Genomic DNA, 17,137 nt, shown 5'->3' with positions numbered 1-17,137 from the left:
GGGATTTTAAGGTGGTTTTTTTTATCTCTCTTCATTTCACTGCGGTGTTTTTTTGTTTTTTTTTTCCCCATTCCAGGCAGTTACTCAAAGATCCCCAAGTGTTATTTGCAGGGTATAAGGTGCCACATCCTCTGGAGCATAAGATTATCATCCGTGTCCAAACGACTCCTGATTACAGCCCCCAGGAAGCTTTCACTAATGCCATCACGGATCTGATCAGTGAGCTCTCTCTCTTGGAGGAGAGGTTCAGGGTAAGTTTATTTATCTTTCAAAGTATTTAGGCTTCTTCTGATTAATCCAAAGGATGGCTAGTGTGTTTTAGAGCTGCTATTTTAGGGCTATAAATTAATTCAAGCCACCCTCATTGTGTTATTCAGCTCCTTTGCAAGGCAGGGGGGAGTCTGGCTGCTCTTAAATGGTTATTTGGGTGTCCAAAAAGGTGATATGTGTGCCCCAGATTGTTATTTGGGTGCCAAAAAAAGAGGTTCAGATGGTGCTGTTATTCTCAAGTGGCTGGACTTGTTTTTCCCACAGAATGGTTTGGGTTGGAAGGGACCTTAAATGTCATCTAGTTGTGCCGTGGGCAGGGACACCTTCCACTAGCCCAGGTTGCCCCAAGGCACATCCAACCTGGCCTTGAGCATTTTCAAGGATGTGACAGCCACAGCTGCTCTGGAAAACCTGTGCCAGTGCCTCACCACCCTCACAGGGAAGAATTTCTTCCCAATACCCCATCTAACCTTGCCCTCTGGCAGTGGGAAGTCTTCCCATCCCAATACCCCATCTAACCTTGCCCTCTGGCAGTGGGAAGTCTTTCCCCTTGTCCTGGCATTCCAGGCCCTTGTCCAAAGTCTCTCCATTTTTTCCTGTAGGCTCTTTCAGGTACTGAAATGCCTCAGTTAGGTCACCCTGGAGCCTTCTCTTCTCCAGGCTGAACAATTTCAATTCTCTCAGCCTTTCCTCATCTTATTAGTGTAGAAAACAATAACCTTGCCCTCTGGCAGTGGGAAGTCTTTCCCCTTGTCCTGGCATTCCAGGCCCTTGTCCAAAGTCTCTCCATTTTTTCCTGTAGGCTCTTTCAGGTACTGAAATGCCTCAGTTAGGTCACCCTGGAGCCTTCTCTTCTCCAGGCTGAACAATTTCAATTCTCTCAGCCTTTCCTCATCTTATTAGTGTAGAAAACAATTTTCTGTTCTTCCCAGTGTTATTTTTTTTTTTACTTTTGCCAAAACTGGACAGTATTTTCCCTTCTCATTGCTTATTTAGCCCCTGATTTTTGAGACTTTATCTGCCCCAAAGGTTACTCAGACAAAACAAGGGAGCCCATGACTAGGATAGTGCCTGTGTGGTGCTCTCTGATGTGCTGGGAAAAGGTATTTCGTAAATATCTTTTTGATTGTAATGTCAGTATTATTTTTCTGGATGGTATAGAGATTTCCACTTATGGGTTGTGGTAGTCCTTGTGTTTCACAGGAGTTAGCAGTGTTTAAACACCTTTCAGCTCAGTAACTGCTCTTGTCTTAGCACTTGTATTTTGTCTGTGCTTTACAGGTTGCTATTAAGGACAAGCAAGAAGGAATTGAGTAAAATCCTCCCCTGTGGAGCAGACTGTACTTCTGAGGCAGAAACGTGTGCCTGTTAGTTGGATGATATATTCAAACCTCCATTCATGGCATGTATTTTTCCCCTTGTCCCACTTACATTCAATTCTTGACAGCAGCAGCAATATTTTGAGTTTGGTTTGTTTAATATCAGCCAGGCACTTTGCCAAGAGGATAAATGTCTTGTTGGATTTGATGGATAAGTCATTAAAGTGATTTTTACTTTTCTAATTGGAGCCTTAAGGCAAATATTTGTCCTGGGCTTTTGGGGAGGTTATTGTGAGTGTAATTCCAGCATGAGAAGCTGCTCTGTGATAGATGAACTCTCTGTTTTCCCTCTCAAAAAGTCCACGCAGTACTGCCCACAGAACTGATATTTTGTTTTATTAAGTGTCATTTCTATAAAACAAATGCACAAATTGTGAAAACAGTAAAAGAAACCAGATGTTTACAATGACTCGATGAATTTAACAAACTTACCTTCTTTTAATCTTGCACATAACAGCTGGTCTAGAAAATGTCAGGGGCACATGGGTAACAGTCACTAATACTGCACTAGTTCAAAGCAAGGGGGATGAAACCGTTAACAGGGAATTAGGATTTCTTCCAGATGGCTGTGATGTTCACACTAGTCAGAACAACAAGGTAAGTAAAGGCAGGATCTGATACCACGTTGTTGATTAAGACTTCAGGCGGCTGTTCCCCATTCATGCGGAGCTCTGGCCACTTGAGGATCTGTGAGGAGAACAGAGGGGGTAGTGGTGTCTCTGAGGATGTTCATTCCAGCTGGGACTCTGGGGAAGCTAACTCTTCCCCTTTCTGAGGGGTGGTGCAGCTTTGTGATACTCCAAAAGTGTCAGAGGGGCTTGAGCAGGGAGCAGCAAGTGAAAGCAGGTGCCCCTCAGTCCCAGAGGAACTGACTGGTGACTTGGCAATACACTTCCAAGAAGCTTATGGAATCAGACAGTCATTAAGGTTGGAAAAGACCTCCCAAGATCATGGAGTCCAACCTTTAAACAATCACCACCTTGTCAACTAGACCAGATGCACTAAGTGCCACATCTAGTTGATTCTTGAGCACCTCCAGGGTGACTCTGCCACCACCCTGGGCAGCCTCTTCCAATGCATGACACCACTTTCCTTGAAGAAATTATGGACCACTGGATCACTTCATAACTGAATCTAATGTAGCTCCAGACCAGTGAGTGAGAGCCTTTGAGAGTGTGTGTGTGTGTGTGTGTGTGTGTGTGTGTGTGTGTGTGTTCTTCCAAAGGCTTCATCATGGAAGGGAACTGTCTTGCAAAAGAGAATTGTCTCTAGAGGCCAGGGAAATACTGAGCAGGAAAAGGGTACATGAACATATGGAAACAGTGAGCTCTTTCCTGCTCTGGCTTCCCTCCTCATGGCCCCGCAGGGATATGGTGCCTGCAGACTTGTGCTGTTGAGCTCTCCAGTTTAACCATCAGATTTTAAGGCCCTTCCAGGAGCAGCTGCCCAGCTGCAGGAGGCAGGAGCTGCCAGACTTGCTCTGCAGCTCCTCATTTCTCTCCCAGCTGTGAATGGCCTTGGTCACACTCTGAGGATTGTTTTTAATTGCTTGTGAGTGTCAGGTGTGGGAACACACAACATCATCTGGGGTAAACCTGCTCAGGAGATTAGGGTGAGCTGCTCCAGAGTGGAAGGGAGGCTCCAAAGGGTACCTGAGACCTACCTGTGTGGGAGAGATCTTCCGCTGCGAGTGCTTTCCTTTTGCAGAGCCCCAGGCTGCAGTGTAGCTTGAGAGGTTGTACATCCACACACTGCCATTTTCATCCCCACAGAACACATAGCCTCTTGCTGTGTGAAAAAAGAAAAAGCTGGGATATAAGTGTGGAACTGGCAGTCCATTCTGCTACAAAGCCAATGGAAGGTGCCATATTTCAGCAAAATTCCCTTTCCAGCACAAAAACATGAATCTACCTTGCTCTAAAAGAACTCAATTCATTTAAAGACGAATCAGCAATCTTCCTCTGGTGTAGAAAAACTCATGCTAATGTTTTGGGATTACTTCTGGCTTTTTATAGACTGGTTTTGGAAAGTGGTGACCACACCAGGTTTGTCTATTCCTTGTCAGCCTACAAAGCATTCCCGCCCCTGACTTCAGCTGCACTCAGCATCAAAATCGCTCCACCAAAACTACAGGGCTCAGCCCTCAGCACTGTGCTTTGAAAACCTGTACAAGGGAGCCTGTCTAGTCTCAGCTGCCCCTCCTTGTAGGGCAGATGGTGGAGCTGTAATTATTTATTACCTGGATCATTTATACCCAGCTGGGCTGAGGCTGCGCAGTGCTGAAGCTGCACTGCAGTACTTGCAGAGTGGAGCCCAGACAGGCTCTCTGAGGGGGGCTGAAATCCAGGCCTCTGGCTCTGGGCTGCTCCCTTGAGTCAAACAGGAGCCACAGACAATTAGGCAAAGTCCACCTTGACCTGTGTGTTCACCTTGGCTGCCTACCTGGGCAGGTGCTGAGTGTCAGGTAGGACAGGCTTGTTGTGGACCACTCCAGCTCAGCTAGAATAACTGCAGACACTGTCTGCTGGCATTCCTTCCCCTTGGCATCAAAAGACGAGCTCCAGCTCCACAGATAGATGCATCCTGGTTTAGAGCTCTTGGAAACTAGGGAAGAAAGACAAGAGAGGCTGTGTCAGCTGCTGAGAAGTGAAATGCCTCAAGACAAGGTGATCCATCCAGAACATGGCTTTTAGGATCTGATCTAGCAGCAACTGTTCCACCCATTTACCTTATTTCAGGATAATTGGAGGTTGCAGAGATTTTCATTGCTATAAATATGTTCCTGAACTGCATAACAAGCATAAGCTATTCAGAAAGACCCAGCCCATGATGTGGAACCCCTAGTACCCCTGCAAAAAATAGTGCTGCCACCGGCCCTTGAGCAGAAAGGACTCTCCTCTCTTCCACACTGGCACTGTTTGTGCTCTCAGGGATGGGACCATCAGCTTGCCAGACATGGCTTTGCACTCTAGCCCGCATTTTTTTGGAAAAACAAGTGACTCTGGGAGGCAACTCCACTCAGTGTAGCCTCCACAAAGCTAAAGAAGAGGCAGTCACACCCCATTCAGTCCCTACTGCCTTCACCCTGCCCATGCTGAGGTGCCTGACTGTTTTTCTGGATGTGCTGTTGTGTTTATAACTCACCGACGACATCATCATTCAGAAAAGCCAAACCATCAACCCTGTGAGATGTTGTCATGCTTTCATCATCAGGAAACTGGAATATGGCTTCAAAAGGCCTAGAGTAGGGGGAAGAGTGAAATGAGCCAAGTCCTGAACAGGCAGAGGGAAGGGTGCCTGGGTATAGAACCCAGGAAGAAATTTGTGTGTCAGTGAGTCTCTTGCCAAGCTCAGATGAATTCCCACTTGAACTTACACTTTCAGCCACCTGGGTTTATTAATGCAGCAGAAACCTATTTGCTTAAGAGACTGCTGTTTCACTTCATCTGTTTTTGCAGTCATCAAGACTAGCATTTGTCAGCAGGGCATGACTTCACTTGCTTCTTGTAATATTTTCCTGAGCTCCCACAGAGTGCCAGTTTCCTGGGTAACCTCACGTACCAGCAGGGCAGGCCTTGCAGTGAGACTGGAAATTGATCCAAGAATTTACACTCCGTTACACTACATTGAGACGCCCTTAAGTTTTGGGGTATTGGATTACACTCCTGCCAGCCCTCCTGCAAAGCAGCAACACTTGCAGACTGGAGCTTCAATACACACCCAGGGCTGTAAGCTCTGAACACTGCTTTAGCATCATGCTAAGTTTTTTTTTCTAGACACTATGGGAAGGGAAATATGTTTTAGGTTTGGTAGAACATGGTGCTCTTGCTCAGACCTCATCGGTTAGAAGTCAGGTCTTTGCTAGGACTAACTCTTCTTGTTATGGAAAGCAAATGCATGGCCTCAACTTTTGCTCCTCACCTGCTTTTTTGTCCCTTATCCAGTTTTATGTCCCAGACAAAGCAGCCATCTTCACAGCCTGCCAGCAGGTACTTCTCTGGGCAGGTGGGGACCAGAGCAATCCGTAAGGGAATAGAGACTGCTTCCAGCAGCAGCAGCTGGCTAGAAAAAGGAAGAGGACAAGCAGTTAAGTGATGCTGCAATGTGATACTTGCATGCTTCTGGACTGGCCAAATCTGGTTTTTGAATCTTTACCTTGCTTTGAAATTGTAGTCACAGTCTGGAATCCCAATATCCCAGAGCACAATTCGCTTGTCATAGGATGCAGCTGTGGGACAGAAGAGAAGCAGGTAGTGACACCACTGCTCATCTGGCTCTTCTCATGCTAACTGGCAATTCTACCTGAGTCACAGACTGTAACACTCTAAGGCATCAGAGAACTCATTAAAGCACAGCAGCAGTCACTGAGGCTCCTGGCCCAACACCACTTCACAGACACTGTCAGGCATGCACAGTCAGTACTTTGTGTTCTTATCCTGTGCTCTAAGAGGGGCAGGTAAAAGAAAGTTTGTTTTCTGGTGTACATCACTAGGTTGTGGCATCACAAGGTCATTAGTTAGTGGCCCTATGAGCTCGTTTCTGGTCAGGGGTTCTGGTGAAACCTAAATCATGAACTCCAATGTCTGCTCTCAGGTAGACACTGCTTTATTCCACATATCCATGGCTTACTGTGTTCGTATCCAGAGCAGCTCCCATTGGGAAACTTAGGCACTTACATAAAGGGTGAGAAACATGTCACCAAGCAGAAACAGTCCTACTAGATTACTCAGAGTGATCTGGATCTCCATTAGAGATGGAGATCCTCAAAGTCAGAGGTTGCTGGTGTTCAGTCCCCAAACAGGGATGCAAAGACTGCCTCTTTATTATTCTATATTTTTCTATTCAATATAATGAACCTTGCTGTCCACCCCACTATCTGGATGTGCTGTCAACCTCTAGGCTTCTGCTTTTGGCACTCTTGAGCTTCTTCTGGAAAAAATATCCACTAAAGATATCTCAGTTTGAAAAAGAAATTCCACTTTTAATGGTTCATGTAGCACACTAACCACTCCAGGATGTGGGTAATTGTAGGCAAGAGAAACAATGTGCAGGTGAGGTCTGAATGGCTCTGTACCAGCTCACTGTGCAGCCTGACAATGCAGCTGCAATTTGTAATATGATGGTTCATTACCTGTCTGTAACCTGCAACCTCTGTGGGCCTACTGTATGTGGCAAAGCTCTCTTTGACATCAGGACCTGAATAAAAATCTCTGACGAGGCAAAGAACTCAAAGGCATTTATTCAACAGCAATTAAGGACAAAGTTTTGCTTGTTGGATAAAACCTAAATCTAACAGCCCATAATATGCTGCTGTGCTCCAGGAGAGCCCTGCTTGCTGCCTGGCCCCCAGCTGCCTGCTCTGCCTGTCATTCTTCTTACTCATCCCTGTGGAACCAGGCTTGTTTGGGCTAATGGGTGTGACAGCCACCCTGAGAGCCACCAAGGGAGAAACAGGAGCTGCTGCACCTCAGCTCTGGCTGAAACAATCTGTTCCTGGTGGAGATTGTTGCCATCACAGACTAACAATGCTCTCTAATGCCTGTCCATGCTTTTTTTATGTGTGTCCCTGCTTCCCTGGTGACAACTGTGCTTGTTAAGGAAGCCCTGACTTTTCCACATTACTACTAAAGCTAAAGAGATTCTGAAGCAGAGACTTACTGAAGAGGTGTGTCTCTCGGGTTGGGCTGAAGCAGACAGTAGCAATGGGCTTTTTGCTAGCCTTTATTTCTCCATAGCAGAAGTCAGCAGCCACGTGGATCAGTTTGACAATCCCTCTCCTCCCAGCAGCTGCCAAGATATTATGAGCTTTCTTCCGCTTGTCACTGGTCACTATTTTGAGGGTTGTCCATGCAACACTGAAGAACTCCTGGGACAGAAAGAAATCAGGAATAGGGTGACACAGAATAGCCAGCAGGGTGGCTGTTAGCTCAGAGATAAGACAACTATCACAAGTGCTACTCAGGTGAAACGACACAACTATTTAAGATGGAGCACCAAAACTCAAAACAACCCTCAGAAGAACACAAACTACAGAAACAGGATGTTTATTCCTCTATGCTCCAAGCAGGCTAGTAGCCAGACACACATGTGCCTGTGTGAGGGGAGAGGCAAACTAATCTTTTAAACTAATAAAAGTATAAACCCAAACCAGGCTAAAGGGATAAGCAAGAAATGTTTATTATCTATCTTCATCTTTTTAAGATCTCTCCACACTAACACTCAAACCCCTTTCAGACCTCTTTATAATATATATTACGCATACATGTATGTAATGATAACAGATTATGGTATTCCCATTCAATGCTTACCCTTCCCACTTGCAACCCACCTCTGCAGCCACCTTATACTTTTTCAGCACCACCCCTGTCTCGCAATCAATCAGACAGACAGATTCCCCTCCACAGGTTGCCACAGTTCTGAAGGAGCTCGCAGTGGGATCTGAAAGATTAAAAGAATGAGTGAGAAGCTCCCAGGTTCAGGGATAACACATGAAGACTGGAATTTATCACTGCCTGGTGCTCTCTCAGTCTCCTGTTTTCAAAGTCAAAGCAGCAGTATGTAAAGCAAGTCTCCTCCTGACAACAGAGACTACAGCTCAGAGGAGCAGGGGTCTAACGCACAGAGTCTGCTGGGATTCCAGAGCCAGGTGGTTCTGGGAATCCTGCAAACCTCTTTAAGAGCTCACCTTTCCTGGCTCCAGAGTCTAGCACTGGCTCGAAGACACAGGACCAGAGCTGCGTTTTAAAATCCTCGTGGCTGTTGCCTTTACTGTGACACTGAAGAAAATGCAATGGCTCTGCACTGACATCCTCCTACAATAAATAAACCATCCACATTTAGAAAATTCATTCCCCTGACAGTGGCTTGCCTGTGATTGCCTTGACAGAACCCTCCACTCAGCACAGCAATCTGAGTTAAACTGAAAGTGCCTTTCAGCCCTTCTGTGCCATAGAGAACAGAAGAGATCAAGGTGCCACCACAGTGCTCAAGACTCCTAAAGCAAACTCCTTAGGAAAGATGTGCCCAGCAGGCCCCAGCAGTGAACCCCATTTCTTGCTGAAGAGAAACATGGAAAACCCTTTAGATCCCTTTAGATCCCCACTGGCCTGAGCTGAGAGGGAAACACCTTTCCCCATGCAGCCATCGATTTGACCTCAGAGCAAGGCTTGCCAGTCCCTTTTCTAAGCACAGGCTTTCAGTGCACCACCTTGGAGTGCTGGTCCATCCATCCCCTGAAGGGGAGTCACTCTCTCCTGAAGGATTCCCTGATGTCTCTGAGAGATTCAAAACAATGACAAAAAAACCAAACCAAAACTTTAATTCACAGTATATCTGGCCAGCTATGAGCTCCATGCTGTGTAGAGCTCTGATGAAGTCTGAACTCAGGTCCTCCCACTGAACCAAGAGGCTGAAAGCCAGTCCCAGGGGGCTGATGGACATACCTTGCACTTGGAGCTCTTCACTGGAGTCAAGCTAATAACACCGTTGTCCTGCTCCTGTTCCCCTGCCATCTGGCTGGATCTTCTGTTGCATTGCTTCTTGGGAAAGTGCTCTCCATTCTTCTGTGTCCCTTCAGCTCCCTGCTCAGGGGTTGCCTCCTTGGCTGGCTGGTTTGATGTTCTTGGTTTATCAGGAGCTGGATCATCCTGCACACGACTGGACTTCCTGAGATTAACTACAGGCTCCTCCTTGGTGTTTGCCTGGGACTTGGACCTCTTTTTTCTAGAGCGTGATTTTGAATCATTTCTTTTCCTCTTGCTGGGCGTTACTGTGACCTATAAGGCAAGTTGTCAGTTTCTGCAGAAGGATTTTAGCTTCCCTGAGATGTGCAGATGATTTGTAAATCATAGATATTAATTATTCAAATGCCTCCCACGGTTACAGACTGGGTTCCAAGCACCAAGACAACCCAGAGCTGCAGGGTTCCTAGAGGCAGAAGCTAATGAAAACCACACAGCCAGCCTCATTTTCAGCTCCCTTCTCCTGCTCCAGTTATTTGTGATTTCCATACGGTGTGGAAAAACAAATCTGGCCCATGGACCACGGGGGGGTCAGTCTGCAGCCATTTCCCAAGCAGGCAAGAACCATCACAGTCTGGACATGCATCAGCTCAGTTCTCTAATGAGAAATATCCCTTCCTAGAGGGGTGGTGGAGTCAGTAGGACTGTACTCAGAAAATCTTTTTGGTCTCCTAGGAGAATGGAAGCTCTTGGAGAGCAACTCAACCTCCACATTGCTGGGAAAGCTTCAATCTGGCTGTCAAGCATGAGCCTGACCTGTTGGATCCAGGCTGGAGGCTGAGACTGCCCCTGCGATTGGGTCCTAAATGTAAACTGACAAGAGCTACTGAATTTGCAAGAAATAGAAGGAACAGTTAATTGTTAATGTAACTGGAAAAATCACCTACCTGAGCCTTGTCCTCTGTAGCTTCCCTGGGGCTTTCTGTGCTTTCTTCTTCATTCTCATCTGTCTTTTCTTCTGATTCACTATCCGAGTTTACCTCCAGACCTAGTAAGCCTGACAGAAACTCTTCTGCAATAATTTTCACCTTAGAAGCAAATATGTGGATATATCAAAAAAGAAAGAAAACAAAGAAGCAACAGCAGTCAAACTCTGATGTGTCAAATCAAGAGCTGCTTTGCTGAGATTTTGATATCTGCTCCCACATGAATTTCACACGTGGTGGAGGAGTACTCAGCTGACAGCCTGGCAGGCCAAGTCCTCTGCTGACATTACCCAAGAATCTCACTTTGTCACAGGCATCCAGGGTACACAGTTGTGAAAACAACAGCACAGCAACGAAACAAGACAGAGAAGAGATGGAAGCCTCAATTGTGCGTTTGCACACACAAATAAAACAAATGTTACAAATTAAATTACGTGTTTCCTCCGGGAGTAACTACACTTCTGTCATTATCTTTTCTCCTTTCATACAGCAAAGGTTGCCATTAAACTAATTTGTAGATAATTAAGTACTAAGGATACTGCAGTCTTGTTAACTAGCACAAGTATCATTATTGTCTATGAATCAAAAAACAATGTTTAAAGACAGTCATCACAACGTGGGGCATGTTTAGTCCCAGTGTTTCTCTAACTGCTTAACAAAGTAGCGGAGAAAAGGAGAAAAAAGTGATACCATGTGTCTGCAGGAGCCCTGCACCCAAATCCATGGAGCATTTCAAACTAATCCATCCAGAATCAGGCACAGAGTCTCTGCCTGGAGAACAGAAGGGAAGTGAGACATAACCTACCCGCCAGCGGGTGAATTCACTGAGAGAGCTGGGCCCATATAGTACATTGGTTTGTACTGACGTCAGGAACTTCTTCTTGATGGACTTCACTTGATTAGCTGTGTGCTTCTCAGGGAGTTGGTCACGGAAGAATTTTTCCCAGTGAGCAGTAACCTAGGCAGAAAGACTGAGTTTATTCAACAGAATTCTACAAAAAAAATCCCAAACCCTAAACCAGAGCAGAAAAGCACACAAGTACTTGTGAAAGCTTTTAAGAAGTTGCCAACCCTGAGGTAGCTACATGATAGCACTGCTTCCATTTATTTATCCATGTTCAAACTACCACTTCAACAGAAAATCCAGATCCTCTGAACCAAGCTGAAATGAGTGTGGCTAAGCAAACACTGTCAGCATGGACCCTGCACAATGCCTGATTTCATGCCTCTGGATCCATAGCAAATGGTCTTAAGAAGTCACTGTGCCCTCCTAACAGGGAGTACCTGCCAGGTATTTATTGTAATGGGCAAGGGAAAATGGGGATGTTTGAGTTTTCTTGTAGTTCAAGCAGGACTGGTGGCCAGGTCATCCTCATTTATAGATACCTGGACTCCAAAAGACTCCTGAGCTATGGGCACAAGGTGTGGATGCTCACCTGTCAGCACAGTTTCCCATTGGAGAGTTTCTGGTGGCCAGTAACACATCCGTCAGCATTTGGACCCAACAGACATTTTACATTTAGACAAGGCAGTAAGAACTGGGCAGGCAGGTACAAAGGAATACTGTCAAGGAAAGGTATCAGGGCACAGACACCAGCAAAAAATGAACAGTACAGGGGAGCACTTGGTGTCTCACTAAACAGCCAACCATGCCCAGCTGTCTTGGACAAGAAGCTGAGCAGCCCTCACTGAGAGCCTTTGAGGTACAAGGTATTACACAGACAACACTCAGCACAATAAGCCCCCCCAGTATTCAGTATTTGATCTTGACCCATTACTACAGAGAAGGAATGAACAAGATAACTAACTAGAATACAAATGGTAAGAGCAGTAATGCACAAAAAACCCACAACCAAACCTTTTTCATGATCAAACAATAATTTTGCTCGATATCACAACATGCTTTGTGGGGAAAATCTGTCAGGAGCTAAGCTGTGTACACAAATGAGTGAAAATACAGTTCCAAACATGCACAGCTGAAGAAGAAAGAACAAGTCCTTCCTCCTGGTGTATGCTGGAAGAAGCAAGATCCTCCCGAGCTGGGTTTTGTGCTCCCCATTCCTGGGGCCTGGACAGTAACACAAATTAGATGGGGAGGTGTATGCAGCTGTTCTGTCACCACCAGGCTTCTCCCATTCCTGCACGATGATCAGACTGACCTGAAAAACTAGAGGGTCAGACACAGACCTTGTTGGCTCCGCTCCTGTCGCTTAAACCAAAGGCAAAGTTGGCTACAGAGAACAGGTAGAGCAAATGCAAGCAGTGACCAGAGAAAGCAGCAGTAAGACATTTCTGGGTGGCCTATGCTGCAGGGTGTGCTCAGATCATACCACAGTTACTGCAAACTGTTTGATGGTTGTTTGCAGCTCTGTCATTACATTGAGCACAGTATTTAGTTACTACTCAGGTGTTTAGAGATTAAGGACATATCATACATCTTACCTTGCTGGTGAGCTTATGACTGTTGACGCGTCTCACGTGTTTAGCCAGTTTGGTTATGTCCTTGCCATTGAGCAGCCGAAGATTTTTCAAAAGAAATATTACTTTATAGTCATCATTGAGCTAGAAAGAGAAGATATCAGAGTTACAACAACTACTCACATGGTACTTCCTCTAGCTTTAGTCCTTGATTAAAATACAGACAATGATGAGAAGAACATCAGGAAAAGCCATTTCAGGATTTTCAGCTTGAATTTCACCTTTTAATTGTGCATTAACATTCTCCTGTGAACTGGGATCTTAAAACTGCAGACACAAGAGCTGTCTCAGCCTCAAGGCAGTACTAACACCCAACACAAGGTGGGAGCTGTTTAACTGCTCATCTGCTCAGCCTGAGTGCAAAGCACTCCCTTCACATGCTTGAACTCTAGTACAGAGGAAGGCCTGTCCTGCCTCCAGTAAACGAATTCCATCAGGAATTTTTTGGGTCATCTGTGTTTTAGATCTGACAGTTCAGCATACAGCCACATATATCCTGTCAGCACACAACAGCAGGCAATCACCTGAGGAAGGGGATGGTGGCTGATGGCAGTTTAAAGCACAAGTAAAATTACAGTTTTGGATGTTTAACCTGAACAGTCAGCAAAGCCTTCTAGAAGTCAGAAACCCAACTAGACTAATCACCAAGTTTAATCCCTCACCAGAGGACCAAATCTGCTCTTCCAGAGCACAAGGGGCACTAAAACTAACACAGATATTAGGAAAAAATTCTTCCCTGTGAGGGTGGCGAGGCACTGGCATAGGTTCCCCAGAGCAGCTGTGGCTGCCACATCCCTGGAAGCATTTAAGTCCAAGCTGGTGGAGCTCTGAGCAGCCTGGAAGATGGGAGGTGTCCCTGCCCATGGCAGGGGGTTGGAACAAGACGGTCTTTAAGGTCTCTTCCAACCCAAAGCATTCTACGATTCTGTGATTCTATAAGGACATTTCTACACGGCCATTACTATACCTTCCACAAGAATGAGCACAAGACACTCTGCCTGATAAGCTGCCTGCGGTGGGACTCTGGCCTGGAGAATTAGGAGTTCAAGACACACAGATTTTAACATCTGAGTAGCTTTGGGCAAATCACTTCTGCAGATTGGGAAATAGTGGCACAAACTGGTGAAGGGGCACACAAAGACTGGCTACTTTCTCAGATGCTCTAACACTTGCTGCCCAAGAACAACATGTGAGAACTCAGCACAACTGCAGTTTGCTTGCCCCTCCATTGAATGCTTAGCCCATAAGGATGGGGGTAACTCACTGTCAAGAACACATTGTTCTCATAGCTTAGCTCCTCGAGCAGAGGGAACTGTTTCAGAGCAGTTACATCTTTCAGCTTGTTGTTGTTGCAGTTCAGGACACGTAGATCAGGCAAGGTTAGGCTGTTGGGAAATTTGTCCAGTAAATTGTCAGAGAGATCAAGATTCTGCAGGTGCCTCAGCCGAGAAAACAAACGTGGGTCTAAGTCTCCAGTCTTCAACTGCAGCTTGGACAGGCTAAAAACAAAAGAGAAAAGGAACTACGTGCAGCTCACTGGAAAAACAAGTGCTGATTCCACAGGACACAAAGTCCCACCTGGTGGCACCTCACAAGGCACAACACACTGGGTACATCTGACCAAACCTGCTTTTTCTTGTCTGCAGCATTCCAGACTGTGAGCACAGGTACGTGGAGAGGACGCTGTGTCTGAGCTAACAGACACCATCAGAGACTCAAGTCTGACAAAGGATCTGCAGTACAATTAACCTGCCATTCAGGTAATCTCCTAGGGGTAACAGAGCTGGCTGGGAGCAGTGAACCACCAGAAAAGTTCTTGTTCTGGAGAAAAAAATTACTACACCTCTAAGAGTCTTGGTATTTTATTCCTTTGCAATGTTGATTCAACAAAACAAGCTGTGGCAATAAAAGACACTTACTCACTACACTATCAGTCTACCCTGTCCACAGAATGCACTAGATTCATTATTTCACAGTTCAGACCAAGTACAGAGCAGGTCCCCAAACAATCTGGCTGTTTTCAAAGAGTTAACTTAACCAAAAAAGTGATTTTTCCATTTCTTTCATAGTGACTTTTGATGAAAAAATTTCCAAAGGGAAATACGGAAATCCAACTAACAAAATCTCAAGGCTGCCACCAAACCAGAAGCATTCTGTCCTGAAAGAGGAAGTGGTACAATATTTGTGAGGGGAAAAGAAATACTCCTTCACTGTCAGAAAGTGAAAGCTGCATGTTCTAAGCAGGGTCATTTAGATTGGGTTAGATCATTCAGGTGAGCTCCAAAGGGACCTTCTAGTCCTGGCAACCAACATCTCTTGAGGGCTCAAGCCTGAGTTAACAAACAGAATCTCTGTCTCTAATGATTAGTGAAAAAAAAAAAAAAGGGTTCCTGGATATAAATGAAGTGTGAATAAATGAGGCAAATCAACCCAGGAGGCAAGATCCTTTCTCCTTCACTTGCCATCTCAGAGGCCTAACCAGCCAGCCAGGTAAGGAAGGCTGAAGAGAATTCAGCTGGCTGTAAAGCTGAGTGTGCCTGTGGTGATATTTTGGGAAGGAACTCAACAGTATTCCCCGAACAGACTTTCTGAAACACAGACCTTAACATCATGGTATGAAACTGCACGGAAAAAGCCACACTCCAGAAATCCAGTGCTTCCAACACCTCCCCATCACTCTGTTACCCAGATTACTGCAGCTGATAAATAGACCTCAGATAAGCCTTTGAGTTTCTATCTAAAAATAATTCTTTTAGCACATGAAAAACTAGAAGAAATAACTTTTAGGAATACATGTGAAACCCAAACCCCTTAGATCAGCAACAAAAACAACAAAGGCCTCAGCCAGAAACTGGCTAGCTGAGTCACAGGGATTGACCAGCTCTGGAACAGCAAAATTCCACTGGATTAAACACTTGGAAAGACACATATTTGCAATGACCTTTGTTAAGGATCTGAGCAACCAAACTGTTTTTAGTGGTTTCTAAGTGTTTCAGAGTTTATTCTCCCCTTCTGCAATGTTTGAGGTACTAACAAAATTGGATTTAGAGTAGATAGAAAGCAATACAGGGAGAGGAAAACAGCAGGGAAATAATGCCAAAATACTTTTAAAACTCTCTGAAATCCAGCCCAGAAGATTCTCTTATTCACATTAAGCAATTGCTAGCACAGATGGAAGTGCTATGGGGGTAGGGATGATATCTTGAGGCTAGGAAATGAGGATCCAGCCTTGAGCAGTTTCACAGTAAGAACGTGGCAGCAAATATACAACAGAAGTGGCAAACAGAGGTGACAACTGTGTTAAACCTCTGTAGTGAATGCAGTGCCACCCGTGCTCACCTGATCAGTCATCTCCTCTTCTGTGCTTTGGAACTACCTCTCTCTTTGCAGTAAAAAATGCTTAGGGGAAGAAAGACACACACAAAAAAGGGATTGCACAGGCTGAATTCAGCTGGAATTTTCCATGGGCCTGTCTGCACTTACTTCAGCGTCTCAATCTTTCGGAGCCTCGTGGATCTTGGAACTGCTCTTTCCAAAAGAAGTTCTGTGGTAATCTTTGACATTTCTAAATCTCCACTTCTCTGCTGGAATCACTGATCAGTCAGCTGTAGGATCGCTTCTCACTGCCTTCCTGGTCAAACAAATGGGAACAAGAGGAAATCCTTTCAACTCAGTCCAAAATGGGGGGGAAAAAAAGAAGTTATGAGGTGATTTTGCTGCTGTGTTGGAAGTTGCTTGTTTGATTTGGTTGAAATGAAAACAGCAGAACCTGTTGTTAGGCTGGGCACAGCCTGTCCATGGGCTGACAGCCCTCAGGACCAGGATAGCCTCAGTTACCTGTTTGTACCTCTCCTGGGCTCTGCTCCAGGAATTCTGACATGCTTTCAAACAAACACCAACACTGTGAATAAATACACCTGCTGGGAATGTCTTCCTCCCAAGGAACTGACACTGTGCACTCGCTGGCCTGACCAGATGGACAGACTCTTGTCTGACAACTCCTAAATTCCCTAAAATTTTGGGAAACTTTATTAATTGGTGGAAATGTAAATAACCACCAGTCAGTAACATCCTTTCCTCACCAAGATAAAAACCAAACCAACAGTATTCTGTGTGTTGTTGGTCATGAACAGGTATCTTCATGCTCTGGATGGGAGAGTACACACACAGAGACATGCTGATATTTGGAATAACAATGCTGACAGGGCTAAAGAAGCTGCATGAAAGGACTGGTTCATGGCTTACCACTCTTCCTGACACAGATTTCATGAGAGGGAAATAAGAGAGAGCAGAGCTCCAAGGCCAGGCTCACTCCTGTCTTTCTGTGTTAGTCTCAGCACTGCCTAAAAGCCACTGCAGCACATCATGAGGAACACACAGGGCTCTGAGCTGTCCTTGGGTTTGATTTCAGCACCACCACACCCCCACAGCACCTGGAATGGTGCGTGACGAGCAGCAGGGCACTGCTTTGTTAATACCTATAAGGAAAACCCCTCGGGTAGGGAATATTCTATTCAACACAAAGAGCTGAACTGGAATCACTTTGAACAGCAGCTGTTGGGGA

General features: G+C 45.4%; 2 protein-coding genes across 2 annotated transcripts; one reads left to right on the top strand and one right to left on the bottom strand.

Annotated features, from left to right (window-relative positions):
* Window positions 1–76: 76 nt before the first annotated feature.
* POLR2J (polymerase (RNA) II (DNA directed) polypeptide J, 13.3kDa) lies at window positions 77–1,587 on the top strand (the record flags this gene model as incomplete). Its single annotated transcript, XM_009084641.1, has 2 exons — window positions 77–251; window positions 1,552–1,587. Coding segments are annotated over 2 exons (211 nt in total), but the record flags the coding sequence as incomplete, so codon positions are not given.
* Window positions 1,588–2,090: 503 nt separating this feature from the next.
* Window positions 2,091–16,187, bottom strand: LRWD1 (leucine-rich repeats and WD repeat domain containing 1). Its single transcript, XM_009084639.1, has 15 exons — window positions 16,057–16,187; window positions 13,838–14,072; window positions 12,538–12,657; window positions 10,901–11,053; window positions 10,057–10,197; window positions 9,092–9,424; window positions 8,335–8,461; window positions 7,978–8,087; window positions 7,308–7,515; window positions 5,805–5,877; window positions 5,571–5,711; window positions 4,794–4,888; window positions 4,092–4,253; window positions 3,313–3,437; window positions 2,091–2,336 (listed from the first exon to the last, which is right to left on the bottom strand). The coding sequence occupies exons 1-15, from the start codon at window positions 16,134–16,136 to the stop codon at window positions 2,196–2,198; spliced, it is 2,244 nt and encodes a 747-aa protein (XP_009082887.1). The 5' UTR covers window positions 16,137–16,187; the 3' UTR covers window positions 2,091–2,195.
* Between the last annotated feature and the right edge of the window lie 950 nt (window positions 16,188–17,137).

Source organism: Acanthisitta chloris, unplaced genomic scaffold (assembly GCF_000695815.1).
Source record: "Acanthisitta chloris isolate BGI_N310 unplaced genomic scaffold, ASM69581v1 scaffold41251, whole genome shotgun sequence".
Lineage (NCBI taxonomy): Eukaryota > Metazoa > Chordata > Aves > Passeriformes > Acanthisittidae > Acanthisitta > Acanthisitta chloris.
This window is presented reverse-complemented; position numbering and strand designations above follow the sequence as displayed.